This window comes from Pundamilia nyererei, unplaced genomic scaffold (assembly GCF_000239375.1).
Source record: "Pundamilia nyererei isolate P.nyererei 1_Seehausen unplaced genomic scaffold, PunNye1.0 scaffold00030, whole genome shotgun sequence".
NCBI lineage: Eukaryota > Metazoa > Chordata > Actinopteri > Cichliformes > Cichlidae > Pundamilia > Pundamilia nyererei.
In genome coordinates this window covers 2,760,339-2,774,904 of record NW_005187431.1, presented here as the reverse complement: position 1 = coordinate 2,774,904, position 14,566 = coordinate 2,760,339, and the positions used below count along the sequence as shown (strand labels likewise).

Genomic DNA, 14,566 nt, shown 5'->3' with positions numbered 1-14,566 from the left:
TGATGTCATAGCTTTGTGCCTGGGGGAAAAGATAGCAAGAACTGTGAGAAGCATTCAGGGATGTCTAACATTTTAACATTATGAGTTGGTCTATTTTTTTCTAAAGTCTTAGGAATAATAATTCAACATTATCGACAGTTCAGTATGACAGAGTGCACGAACCTCAGTTTCTCTATTGAAAGTCTTGTGTTAGATCAAGGTACAGCCTCTAAAGTTAAAAACAAAAAAGCCAACAGAAGTTGCAAACAAGTTCCTCTTGTGGCTGGCTAAAAAATGGACTGAAATCTCCACAGACTTACGTGTTTAAATGCTCAACTTTGTAGCATTATACATAAACCCGATTAAAAAAAACAAAACAAAAAGAAAAAAAGAACAACTTTTGTCTTTTTTTATATTGTTCTGCTTTGTGTCAACTTGTACCTCAACATGATAGTGTGTGGTGGGGTTTTTTTGTCCATCCAGCTGGATGGTGATGCTGTAGGCTGACAAGTGCTTCAACTCCTGCAGCTGTAGCCAGTTAGTGTTTGCTATTGTAGTCTTAATCCACTAATTCGATAACTGAAGTGAACCATTTGGCGCATTTTTAGTGAATTTTCTGACTAATTTGACTTGCTGATAGTATGAACCATCCAACAATTCTATGCTTCACTTCTGCTGAATGACGTTCTAGTATTTTACTAGTTATAATAACAGATGTGTGTCTGTGCATTGCTATTAGTGTTAGCTGTTAGCATAGCAACCCACCTTTTTCTTTCTTTTTTTTTTCTTTTTAGTTCTGGTTGCTTCTGAGCCCAAAACCAACATGGTGGCAAGTGCGTCCAAAAACGGTGGGCAACGCCACAGTTGCTACAGTACCGTGCAAAAGTCTTGAATGATCCCTCGGTTTGCTTCCATTTTGATCTAAAACAGCCAGACTTTCTGGTAGTTTTTAAGTGGTCTTGACCAATATTTCTCCAGGTTTTCTGAAAGTTTTCCTTTGGACGTTGGCTGTTTCCTCCCTCATCTTCAGTCTATTTCACTTGTTAAGCTACTTAACACTGACCTATAAATATTCAAGCATAAAAAAGACAGCTAACTCAAGCCACTGTATGAACAATATATATTTTTTAGCACCTTATTACTAGCAACCTGTAGCAAAACACATACCCATTTTTGTAGCTGAAAAAGGTAAAAAACAAAAAAACAAAAAAAAATAGCACCATTTGAGATGCATAAAATAGCTCAGTTCCCAAATAGCTATTAGCCAAAAAAATTGACATATCTCGGCATAGTGTGTTGTGTGTAGTAATAATAATAATAATAATCTAAGGAAACTGGACAAGCTGGTCAAAAGAGCAGGGTCAGGAGAGGAGCAGATGACAAGAGAGGTACAACAATTATCTACATTTCTATCAGTAAAATATGGCGCTGTCATGGTTTGAGACTGTATTTCAACCAGTGGTGTTGGAGATGGTGTTAAAAATGATAAAGTTATGAATCCATTAAAGGACGAGTTTAATACACGTCCTTTAATGGATTCAAGAAAGCATATGATCAGCATCCGCTTCATTTTTCAGTGTGACAATGATCACAAACAGACTACTATTACAGTAAAGCATATCTGGAACACACACAATGGGATTGACCTCCTGAGCGAAGACTGTTTTTGTCTCATATGTATTTCCATTTAGGTTTTCACACGTACGTCAAACTTTTATACTGTGTTAAACGTCATTTATCTACCACAACCTCCTCCTACTTCTACAAGTCCTAATCCAACTGGTCAGTGTAATGACAAGATAACTACAGCGGGAGAAGACAATTATAAAGAAAAGCAGAACAAAAAGACACCAAACAACTGCACGGAGTCACTCAATACACCTCAACACAAGGGTTGACAATGATGACCACATGATACCACGCTTTTTTTTTGAAAAGCAATTTAATTCAGTTTAACATTCCCCTTGGGTTATTTTGTGGAAAACTAAAGTCTGACCACAGCTTCACAGAGTTCCAGATATAAAAAAACAAAACCAAAAAAATGATAAAATAACAGATAAAGCCCCAAAATACAGTAACATGTAGCACTGCAAAAGCACTTTGTGAGGCTTTTTCAGAATATGTTGTTATCCTTATGTGATTGTGAGGGTTTGGTGGTTGTGCTTGGATTACAGTACCTGTGGTAAATGGGCCCAATTGCTGCTCATGTTTTCTGCTTCTTCTTAAATCTGGGCAGAGTGAAGCACACAGATGGCTTTTGCCGCTACTTTGAAGTACAAAATGGAAGGAAATGTTTTAAAGTGGTTGCATTTCCAAACATAATGGCATTAAAAGAGGACACAAAATGAACTTTACCAACATAATTACAAAATCCAATGTGTCTTCTGTGTAAAAGTATTTTTTTTTATAAATAAGCTGTTTTTTCTGCACACATCATTCCATTTTGAAAGCTTATCGACCTTAAAAAAATCCCTTTTTTTGGCACTTTTTATTGCTGGATAACCATTGACAATAAAAAAAAGACAAGGGGCTAGCCATACTTTTTATCAAAACATTTGAAAGTGTATAAAAAGCCACCATATATATATATATAAAAAATAAATATATACAAAACAGTCAATCCATCAGATACTCCTTGAATGTAAGTTTTTGACATCTGTTTCTATAGAACTGGAAAACATTTCCAGGGGATTTTCTCTTAAAAGTCAAATTCAAATATGTTTCTTCACACCTCAAGCACAGGGACAGGATATTAGAAATGCATGGGATGCACTCAGAATGGGATTGTGTCAGAAAGGAACAGAGATATGAGAGATGGCAGCAGTGCTAACATAATTGTGTGTATTCTCTTCCTACAGATTTATACAAACAAAAGGTAGAAAAAAGAGTAGAAAAAAAAAGAAAAACAACAGCCGAGACCAGAATCTTAAAGAAAAGAAGAAGAAGAAACTGCAGTTTGTGATTCTTGTCACCTCTCCTGGGTTGTTTTAAAATATATAAAAGGAATAAAACACAGCGAGGAAAATGTAAAAAAATGAGCCAAGACCAAAAATAAGAGCAGGAAATAAAAGCAACGAATTGGCTTTTGTGGGGGAACAACAATGATGCAATAAAAATGTGCTGCCGGTGTATCTTTGCAGGTCTCAGTTCCAGCGAGGCCCTTAGAAAGAAATCGCAGATGTTTGCTCAGAACTATAGAAGAAATCGGTGAGGGTAAATCTAGCTATTCAACAACAAAGGCAGTGCCTATATTCCATCTTGTGGTCAGACTTAATAACTTTGGGTCACGGTGTTTGGCTTTCTTTCTTCTCCTTGTAGTCTTTTTGCTTCAGCCCCCCTGCCCCTTTCCTCCATCCCCTGTAGCCCTTTACCAGGGGCCCTTGACAGATGGGCCCTTGGGGCTGTATTCTACTGGATGGCTCATACAGTCTGCGGGATTACAGCGGCCATCTTTTCCTTTGGAACCCTGTTGTCCAGGAGGGCCTGGGATCCCAGGGACACCCTGCTGGCCAACGGGACCAGGGGGTCCCATCTTACCATAGCCTGGGGGGCCTGGAACACCTTCAGCATGAAAGGAAAAACAGAGAATATATTCATCATGTCAACACCTCACAGGCTGTTATACAAGCTGAGCAAAGCACATAACTGCCCAGGAGCACAAAACACCCCAGATTTTACCCCGTCTCCTTAAAAAATGTAGATTGGTTTACTAAAGATATTTTTAAAGGTACTTTAAACTGGTTTATAGAAAAACAACAAATTGACAGTACTGTAAAAAGAAGTGCCAGCGAGATAGCATTAGAGTGGCATCAGCTTTGTCAGTAATAGCAAAAACATGAGTTCCTAAATGCAACGCTATCCCCCTTTAAAGATTTATTGGATGTATAATATTAGAATATAAAATCCGTAAGTACAACACTTCCAAAATAAAAAAGCGTGGATACAAGACGAATGAATTTAATCATCAGTAATGTCATCAAATATCATCTGCACGCCATATCAGAAAAATATACAAAACAAGCACACAACACGAAGCATCATCTCGAACAGATGACGTTATTTCCGTGCCCGTTGTCGGGGGAACTTGAATTAAACATGAACGGATATTAAACTCCCACTTTGATCACTTCATGAGTAGCACGGCATCTTTTTCAGCCCATGCTCAACGTCCTGCTCCATGTAATGTGAGCACAGATGCTAATTTGCTCATTTACACCATGCTAAGTGAACTCCATCATGATTAGGGATTCTCAGATGCGAATTTGGCTTGAAAGAATCAGACTGGTGATTTTAATTAAGGCCATTTAAGAACGATGAAAAATTACCTCATCGTGCTGGCAATTTACTAATCAACAGCAAGTTCTAAGGAATTAGCAGCCTTTATGCTATTTCAGCCAGTAGAATAAACATAAAGCGTGCGCAGATGGAAATGCTGTCACACAACGTGAGCAAAGGAAGAAAGAAATCTAATGAGGCAAATAGCTGCCACTGAACTATACGATGAATGATGAATGAGTGGGGTATATTACCCGGTGCTCCAGGAGGGCCTACATCTCCCATCTCTCCAACACCCTTGTCTCCTTTTTCTCCAGGCGGTCCTCGTGGTCCTAGGGCAAGAAAGTAACACATGACCACATGGCAACAAAGCTGCTTACTGTCTGCTTATGACAACGTGACATTACTGTCACCCTCACCTGGGAGTCCTTGTCCTCCTGGCCGGCCTTGTCGGCCAATCTGTCCTGGAAGACCGGGGGCACCTGGGGTTCCGGGACTACCTGGAGTTCCATCTTTCCCTGGAGGCCCAGGCCGACCCGGGGACGCCACCATCTCTACTGGCATCTGCATGCGAGACATGTAATAGGCCATTCTCTCTGGGGAGAAGAAGAAAACATTGTGAATAAAAGAAGTCCACAGAGGAAGGAGCAGCTGTTTCCCAAAGGACAAATAGAACCATTCTTGAAACACAGATATGCATCTCGTGAGATAATACTACTCTAGTGTACAAAGTGGTTTTTTGCCCACTAAATATTCACACAAAGTGCATTTGCACATGTCCTTACCGTCAAAGATCTTAATGACCTGTTGGCGAATGAAGTTCTTGACTTCATCGTAATTGACAACAGCCTGTTTGAGAAGACAGACAGAGAGGGGGAAAAACCCCAAAACAAAAACCAGACGAGCACACATTAATCAAGGTAGATAATTAAAAAATTCATTATTTACAAGAACAGATGGAGCTAGCGAGCGCCTGTGGCCAGTCTCCTCATTTTTCTCACAACCAGCCTGGTTATAGCATGATTTGGAGCTGATTAAATGTTGGAGGAAAGACAAAAAAATCAAACCAAAAACAAAAGTGCAATGAAGCTGCATCTCACGTCATTTCCTGGCGATCCTGGAAGACCAGGGGGGCCGGGGGCACCTGCTGAGCCTGGACTTCCCCTTTCCCCTCTGGGGCCGACTGGGCCAATCATGGGCTGTGCATCCTTGGAACTATATGCTCCTCCACCAGGGGGCCCTGGCCTACCTCTTTCTCCTGGAGGACCCCTCTGGCCAGGAGTCCCTGCCTCACCCTGAGACACAGAGACAAATAAAGGTTATGCACGTCTTTTTACACCTTTATTTAATATTCACTATGTTGATGTGCATGATGGATGTTCTATAACTGTACTGTCCTTTTATTTTACCAAGAGTAATGTGATAAGGACTGTTACCAACTCAATAGCATCAAAATATGCAGAACTGTGTGATCTTATCACGATGGAGCCATTAATTTTTATTTTATTTTTATTTTCACTCTTTAAACCCAACCTTCCAAAGGAGTGTTTCCTTTCCTGTTAAGTACCTGGAAGTTAGGCAAAGTTAAGCCACTCCACGAGAGTGGAGCTTATACGACGAGAGTCTTGAAAGGTTCACTGTACTTGCAATGTAACATATGGAAATATTGTTTGTTTTGCCACAGAAATGCCAAGAAATTATGTGGTACTCAAATATTACTTGTGAAGTACTTAAAATTATTTACATATTAAAATTTACTGACTTGTTACCCTTTTATTCCAGTGTACTTACCTAATATCATTACCTAACATTGTAATTTCAAAATAAAATACATTGAAAATCCATTTAGAAACACAGGAAATACACCCTTAGTTGCAGGCCTTACTGTAACGTGTTACTTGCTATCTATATACAGTATTCATTAAGAATATAACGATTCATCCGTCCATTCGCTTCCGCTTATCCTTTTCAGGGTTGCGGGGGGCGCTGGAGCCTATCCCAGCTGTCATTGGGCGAGAGGCAGGGTACACCCTGGACAGGTCGCCAGTCTGTCTCAGGGCTAACACACAGAGACAGACAACATTCGCGCTCACATTCACTCCCACATTCACACCTACAGGCAATTTAGATTGATCAATTAACCTATTCCCGCATGTCTTTGGACTGTGGGAGGAAGCCAGAGTATCCAAGGAAAACCCACTCAAACACTGAGAGAACATGCAAATGCCAAACAGAAAGACCACAGCCTGATGGTGGAATTGAACTCAGGACCTCCTTTCTGTGCAGCAACAGTGCTAACCACCGTTCCACCGTGCTGCTGAATATAACTATTTCGCCAATTTAGGAAACCTACTGTACAAATACAGACAATATTAATAACTGAATTAAGCCCTGTAAGACGGCTTTTGACTACATCTGTATCACTTTCCACACTGTGGTGCTCAGCACTCAGGTTGTGTAAATACACTCAAAAACAGGCCCACTACATTAGCGACAGTGATTTATCGAGGACAAAGCAGCCCATAATGGACGTCTAATGTTTACACATCAGCGGCAGACAGGCGGCTCTTGAAACAGAGAGGAGCGAGAAGAATAGAAGAGTCCGTTCTTGTCTTTCTCCTCTGTTCTCCTTTTCTGTGCGGCTAAAAACCCTGACAATGCCGTCCTGTCAGCGTGACAAATAGCCTCATCTAGCATCTCCCCTCATGCTTAATAGCATTATCCCAGCGGCAGAAGAATAACTTTATCACTGTACCCACCTACTGTAAAGCCTGCGTCTCAGGCTACATCCAACAGGCTCAGTACTGCAGCTACAGAAGGTTAGCGGGCAGCCATCTGCCAGTTTGGAGAAGGGTGAAGTGAAGGGAGAAGGAATGAGAGTTTCAGCAGAGGGGTCGGAGGGTTAGTGATCTGATGACTGTGTTAAGTGCGAGTGCTGACTGAGCAGAGATGTGGGAGGGGGGCAGCGAGCATGTTCAGCACTGTAGTGTGCCGGTATTAGTCTCCGTGGGCTAAAGGGAACAGGAAAAGGGTGGATCTCACTGCGTTCAGATGGTCCGCAGAGGAGACGGATGGCTGAGCTTCACCTTGAGGAGGCACACACACACAAACACACACATTTCTAGAATACTGCACTGAAGAGTCGTCTCTTACCTTTTGCCCTGACTGCCCATTGTCCCCTGGCACACCTGCCACTCCCTGTCAAAAGAAAACAAAACAGAAAAACAAGTATCAATGAAGGAAAGAAATATGCGCAACATAATCTGTCAGTCTGCCTCCATTATACTTTAAAAAGAGGGCCAACACCACACCCAGACATTACTCACATCTTTTCCAGGAGAACCATCGCTCCCTGGCTCACCCTGAAGACAGGGTCAAAGCAAGGGAAAAAAAAAAAAACAATTTAAGTGAGAAATGTTGGCAGTCTGAATGATGTTTAATTAAATGTAGATAGGGTCATTTTAGAAAAGTACCAACCATAGGCCCCGGGTGCCCCGGTGGCCCTGGAGATCCTGGCATCCCTGGGAGACCCCTCTCTCCATCCTGGCCCTTATCTCCTTTTATACCCTAGTTAACCAGGGAGAAAAAAATGGAGAAGATTCTCTTCTATTATTTGCATGTTTGGCAGCAGGACAGAATTTCAATAGTGCCTCATTTCCACTTCCCTCACGCAGGCATACGCCAACAATACAGACCCACCAACACATAACGTTCCCACTTTCTACTGACGCATTAATTAACAGTTGTGGAAAATAAGATACTACTCTACTTTATGTCTTTTTACTTCTCTTTTCTGCAGTTATTTTCCACGATCACAGTCAGTGTAAATATTACTCGCTTTGCTCACTTGTTTATATTTCTCTGACTATACTGTCGACCCATTCTCCTCTATGGGATTGTTAAAGATGCATTTATTCACACTCAATCATTCAGCTCTTGTTTAACTAAATAGTTATCATGATATTTGAGAGATTCTCTCTCTCACCACTCCTGATGGGCCTGGAGGTCCTGGAGGTCCAGATGGACCTGTAGAGCCCTGATGAGGAAAGCAAATAGATTTGTGACGTCTAGCTTGTTAACACACTGAAATATTGCAACATGATGAATGTATATGTTTGAAATGGAAGTGAACTTACAAGGTGGCCCGGAGGTCCAGGTCTCCCCTGAGGTCCTGGCGTACCTGGATCACCCTGGAAAGGCCACAAACTGACTGTGATGTATGCCAACTCGCACTTTCAGCTTCCATGCATAGATTACTGATGTGCTTTATAATCAAGTTGGAGGAAAGATGTAAAGCAAAATAGTCACCTCATGTCCCGGTCTGCCAGGTGGCCCGGGTGGACCTGTGGGTCCGGCTTCACCCTGCAGGGATAAGAAACTTATGAATATGAACTAAAGGAAGCACGATAAGAATGCAGGACTCTGATTTTGGGAGATTCAAAAGAATAAGTTAGCAAACCAACAAAAAACTCCCCAAAAAACAGACTTTCATTGTAATGATCAGCTTGATAAAAACAATTTGGTTTCATGCAGAAGAAAGACGGTGTAAATGTGGCAGACACGGTAAAGCAGCGAGTCGCTGGCTAACCTTCTGTCCGGGAAAGCCAACGTGGCCGGTTTTCCCTTTGAATCCCTGAGGAGAGACATCAAAGAGAATGAGATTGGTACAGTATAAAAATTCACAAAGTCAAAGCAGCCAAAAGAAGAGACAGGCATGTCTTTGAAAATCCTGAACACCTGCTCTTGGGTAGAACACAAACTGTGATATGGTGAGAGAGGAATAAAAAAAAAGGAGAACTGGAGGGAGACAGACAGCTAGTCATGTCTCCAGTGGAGCGAAGCTGCGCTGCTATACAAGACAGAAAGTTAGGGAGATCTTAGGAGGAGGTACGAAGGTTAGAGGTTTTAGATTTGGTTACATTACGAGTAACATCTACATCCTTAACAAGAGTCGGTAAAGACTGTGCTGCTCCAACATGGCTGAGGGGAAGCAAAATATCGCGAGTCACGCTGTCAGTTAATTTGCATAGGGCAAACCCAGAGCAACTTGGTCACTTTATTAGGTACATCTGTTCCAATCACATGATAGAAACTCAGTGCATTTAAAGTTCAAACCGAGCACGACTGAACGTGGCGCGGTTATTGGTGCCAGACAGGCTGGCCCTGCGTATTTCAAAAACTGCTGATCTTCTTGGATTTTCACCCACACAACCATCTCTAGCGTTTACAGAGAATGGTTGAAAGAAAAGAGAAAATAATCAGTGAGCGGCAAAAATGCTTGGTTGATGCCAGAGGTCAGAGATGAACGGTCAGAGAGCGTGATTGGAAGGCAACAGTAACGAGAAGAAAAAAAGCAAAACAAAAAAACTTGTTACAACCAAGGCTTGCAGGAGGACATCTCTGAAAGCACAACACTGAAACAGATCGGTTACACTGGCTGCCACTCCTGTCAGCTAAGAACAGGAAACCGAGTCTATAATTCACACAGGCTCACCAAATTTGGACAATAGAAGACGACAGTCATGACATTTGTTTGTTAGGGTGGAAATTTGGCAAAAACAAAATAAAAGCATTGATCCATCCTGTCTTATAACGGTGGTTCAGTGGTGGGAGATATTTTCTTGGTAAACTCTGGAGCTCTTAGCACCCCAACTGAGCATCTTTTAAACACCACAGCCTGATAATTGTTGATCACATCTATCCTTTAAAGACCACAGTGTGCCTACTGTATCTTCTGATGGCTGCTTATATGCTGAAGAAATAATTAGATTAATTTCTGATGTTAACGCTGAGAGGAAAAAGGCATTTACATTTACAGCATCACTTAATGAGCACTTGTGCACTTAGATATTGCTGCTGACACAGCTTAGCTGACGACTTTAACTCACTAAATCACCTACTGCTAATTTGCTAATTAGCAGTAGCCTATTGAACTTTTCTCTCTCCGTTGTCCTTTAAGGGGGGACGCTGCACACGCTGTCTGGTACCTGCTAAGCACACTGAGATGACTTATGACTTGATGTGAACTGAATTAAGGAAACAATATTCCAGGTAGTTTTGGGATATAGTCAGTTCGAGTACGGACAAAATAAAACATACTGTGGAAAATGCACGTGTGTGGAAAAAAGACATAAAACACAACCATTAACTTCAAGCGATGTTACCAGGATGGATATTCTATCTGTATAAAAATGAATCTCAAGGTAACATTTTATAGTAAATAGTAAATTGAAGGGTTTTTTAATGTTAAACAATATAATTGTAATCCAATTACAATCCATGAAAGAGTGTACCAGTAAGGAGGGCAATTCATGAATAACTGATGGGTCATAAATTACAATCTTTTTTATTAAAAAATTAAAGCCACATAAATTTGAACATTAATAATGAGCCAGCCTTAATTCTCTGCACAGTTACATTAAAGAATTCATTCTCTGCAACTGTTTCAGTGTTTTAAATCTGAACAACCAAGATCAAGTTGATGCAAGATTTTATTAATAACAACATGATTTTTGTACAATATGAAAAGATACTGTTCATTCTGATTAGAGGAGGGAATACTCACGGGCATTCCCCGGGGTCCTGCTGGGCCTGGAGGCCCTGTTTCTCCCTGATGAGACAAAAATAAAAAGAGCCAGTGCCAAAGATCAGCTATTACAGCCACATCTTTCCTCATCACTGCTTTTTTTTTTTCATTATATACTGTGTGTTTGTGTGTACGTTGCATGTGTGGGCAGACCACCCATCTGATTCATGCATGTGACCTACCCGCAGTCCTGGTTTCCCATCTTTTCCGTCAATTCCGTCAATGCCACGGGGCCCCTTTTAATATTGCAAGATAAGAGAGGACAGATAAGTACTCATAACAGCATAGAGTTCACAGGTAGGTCAGAAAGGGTCATACTTAGATTATAGAGTGCAAAAAATAAAAAAGAAATAATGCACATACCATCAACCCTGGCGACCCGGTTGAACCGGGTGGTCCACTTGATCCTTGAGGGCCTTGAGTGCCGTCGTTGCCCTAGAAGTAGAGATTTTCAGTCCAATTTGAAGTGCGAACAAAAACTGAAACAGCTAAATGTGTGTTTTGTACTCACTTTTTCCCCTTTGAGCCCAGGAAGCCCTTCCCTTCCAGTTTTGCCGGCAGGACCTGGTGGTCCCTAAATTCACACACAGTGATACAGAAAGTCTCAACAGTAACATCAAGAACAAATGGCTGCTTTCGTGGACTGAAAGATTTACATACAGGTGGTCCTGGGAAGCCTGGTTGTCCTTGGAAGCCCTTAAAATATAAAGAGAAACACACTGGTAATGGGTAGTACTGGATCTGTCTGTTAGGTCTATGTGTCTTTGTGTTTTATAGTGCATACCTGATCCCCCTTAGCACCAGCAGGCCCTGCTGGTCCACTGTCTCCTTTAATGCCCTACAGACGCACAATGTTCACCCAGTTATTAAACTTAGAAATCATAAATGAAAAAGCCGGATCCTAAATATTGACAAGCTAAATTTATGATGAAATGCTGACCGGCAATCCAGCTTGTCCTTGATATCCAGGGTTACCAGGAGGCCCCTGCAAAAGGGAGGAAAGTTTTAGCCCAAATATATCCAACACAAGCGTCCAGGACAGTGTTGATGCAATCCCTTACTGATTCTCCTTTTAGGCCAGCAGTTCCTGGGCTTCCACGTTCGCCCTTGAGTCCCTGATAAATAAATAAAGGCAGAAAATTAGTGTCTGCTGACATGTCAGTATCACCCCCCAGCTGTCAGGATGATGTCAGTGCTACTGTTTCTTCATAATCAAGCAGTCAGAGTGACTTACAGGCAGTCCAGGAGGGCCCATGGTTCCTGGGTACCCAGGCGTCCCTGAAGGACCCTAAAGTAGAGATCACAGAATCAATCAAATATGGACAGCACTTATTTTTTCTCCATGCTATAATGTGAGACAGAATGATTGTGTGATACTTGCCTGATCACCCTTCATTCCCGGGAGGCCATCTGACCCTCGCTCACCCTGTTGACCCTGAATGTGACAGGAGGGAAGAAGGATTAGAAAATGAAGAAGAGGATGTGATATGTATGTCTGCGAGAGAGGCTCCCCTGGCAGAAATAAAAGTGACAGGGTAAGTCAATATCAAAGAGTGGAAAAGGCTAACTAGCTTGGATCACATCCCCATGAGACTCCCTATTTGATTTTGTCCTCGGCTCTATACCTCCATGAGGCTTTAGCTCTGAGGTGGTGACACCCGGGAGAAAATCATTATAAATACATATATAAAGAGATTTCTTTGGAACTTTTTAAAATTTACTCAACATATTATCCAGACACTTGCCTTGAAATCCCATCCTCCATGTTTCAGGTGGAAATTTGAACTTACAAAAGCTTTTAGACACCAGCTGTAGCACATTAAAAAAACAAACAAATAGCTGACACCAGCAACAATAAAATGACATGTTATGAACAACAGGAAATCATAGAAAAGCTATATTTCGTTATCTGTTGACATTTGAAATCAAAGTATTTCTTGGTCGCTTTATTCTCTATTAGTACAGGTTTACATGACTCGCAATAATCTATTCAAAATAATGACATTCAGACTGATATACTAGCCGATATTAGCGATTTGCTAATATCAATATCAATATCAAGACTGACAAATAAAAATTAAAAAGTAAAGGCAAACTAAACACTCTTCAACCATGGTATTAGTTATGATGTTGCATATTTTGTCCACCAGAGGTTACTCTCCACCTTCCCTGTATGTATGGTTGGAACGTCACAAACACAACAACCAGCTGATGCCAGTTGAGCATAAAGGAGTAATCCACAACTTGTTGTGACAGTAAAACAAGATTATTTAGAAAATTCATGTTAAAAATATCAGCCGATATATCGATTTGAAATGATCTAATATCGGTATTGATCTTAAAAACCATTTATCAGTTGGGCTCTAAAAATAACCCATATTTATCTTATAGCTTGTGCAGCCCACTAAGCTCATTTTCCATCAGAAACAAGCTCTATTAGTATTTCTTTCTTTAAGCTAACTTTCTTTTGATTGGCTACCCTATATGTGGGGTCGAGCTGTGGGGTCAAGCTGCATGCCTGAGACGACCGCCTCTTTGACATCACACAGATCCAACAGAAGACTCCAGAGTCTCAAGTCGGTACTTTTGCCTCAGTGTGATTCATGAATACACACTGCTCTCATTACTTACTGTACATTTAATATGAGAGAACTTATGATCGGTTATTACACAGTGTCTGACAGTTCGCCAGCTGGGATTTCCTTTACCTTGGCAAAATAGACAGTTTGTAAAGCAAATGGTCAGAAATGAGAGAAAACTACCTCCCAATTAGGCAACTGCCTGATTACCTTTAGTTTATACTCTGATCGTGCTTACCGCTGTTCATAATCTACACCTGCAAAAGCCTACATCGAGCCAAGACGAAACCCTGTGATTGGTTTCCCGTCATTGTCAGGAACTTCTTAACTACTGAATAAAAGCAGCGTTTTCAACAGCAGGGTAACACTACTCTCCCTCCCTCTCACAAACAACACAAACAGACACACTGCTGCACACAGCAGAGGCTAACACCTGCTATAAAGCGATACTACACCACAAATGGACTCCATGCAGTGCTCACACGGCTCACTCATTTAGCATCTCTATTCTCCTAAAGCAATAAATCTGTATGAGGAGAAAAGGGGAAGGGGAGGGCTGTGTCCGCACAGCAGTGCAACTCTCCATCACTTAGATGGGGGAATAATTGAACAACTGGAGAGAGAGAGAGAACCAAATCGTTTCCTCATCTGACATAACTTTCATTAAAGAGCCACAGAGAAAAGGACACGGGGATGGGGAGATGGCGCAAGACGGAATAAACAAGGGTGGCTTTGATTTAAAAGTGGGAGGTTCCACAATTCAGAGGAAAAGACCAATAAGTAAACAAATAGAAAATTGGTTCGCAGCTTTAGGACAGTGTTGGGAAGCAGCTCGACTGCATTGATTCAAATGTTGTACTTAAGTACAGTTTTGAGGTACTTGTACTCCTACTCCTCCACTTTTGCACAGAAGATGTAATCAATTTTACCTTTATTAAGGAGTGAACATTATATGTAAAGTTTGTAAAGGTATGATGTGAACTTTCCTGCAAAATGTTATCCCGTTTAAGTTGGGCCAAGCATCAGCTCTAGTAAAACTTATGCAATTTGATCCATAACCTTTTGAGCATTCCGTCAAACAAACAGACAAAACAAATCCATTGCATAACCTCTTATTGCAAATAAGCAAGAGGGTACATAGGCCTTC

General features: G+C 41.2%; 1 protein-coding gene across 1 annotated transcript in view; it reads right to left on the bottom strand.

Moving 5' to 3' along the window:
- Positions 1–2,889: 2,889 nt before the first annotated feature.
- col16a1 (collagen, type XVI, alpha 1) overlaps positions 2,890–14,566 on the bottom strand; it is a 77,738-nt gene continuing 66,061 nt past the window's right edge. The window contains exons 48-69 of the mRNA XM_005728844.2: positions 12,222–12,275; positions 12,075–12,128; positions 11,902–11,955; positions 11,781–11,825; positions 11,625–11,678; positions 11,501–11,536; positions 11,352–11,414; positions 11,204–11,275; positions 11,023–11,076; positions 10,820–10,864; positions 8,843–8,887; positions 8,563–8,616; positions 8,391–8,444; positions 8,240–8,290; positions 7,732–7,821; positions 7,581–7,616; positions 7,408–7,452; positions 5,355–5,549; positions 5,040–5,103; positions 4,674–4,850; positions 4,509–4,586; positions 2,890–3,540 (exon numbers count right to left, since the gene is read on the bottom strand). Of these exons, the coding sequence (XP_005728901.2) occupies positions 3,347–3,540; positions 4,509–4,586; positions 4,674–4,850; positions 5,040–5,103; positions 5,355–5,549; positions 7,408–7,452; positions 7,581–7,616; positions 7,732–7,821; positions 8,240–8,290; positions 8,391–8,444; positions 8,563–8,616; positions 8,843–8,887; positions 10,820–10,864; positions 11,023–11,076; positions 11,204–11,275; positions 11,352–11,414; positions 11,501–11,536; positions 11,625–11,678; positions 11,781–11,825; positions 11,902–11,955; positions 12,075–12,128; positions 12,222–12,275 (1,614 nt within the window). The 3' untranslated portion in view covers positions 2,890–3,346. The remainder of the gene's footprint in view (positions 3,541–4,508; positions 4,587–4,673; positions 4,851–5,039; positions 5,104–5,354; positions 5,550–7,407; positions 7,453–7,580; positions 7,617–7,731; positions 7,822–8,239; positions 8,291–8,390; positions 8,445–8,562; positions 8,617–8,842; positions 8,888–10,819; positions 10,865–11,022; positions 11,077–11,203; positions 11,276–11,351; positions 11,415–11,500; positions 11,537–11,624; positions 11,679–11,780; positions 11,826–11,901; positions 11,956–12,074; positions 12,129–12,221; positions 12,276–14,566) is intronic.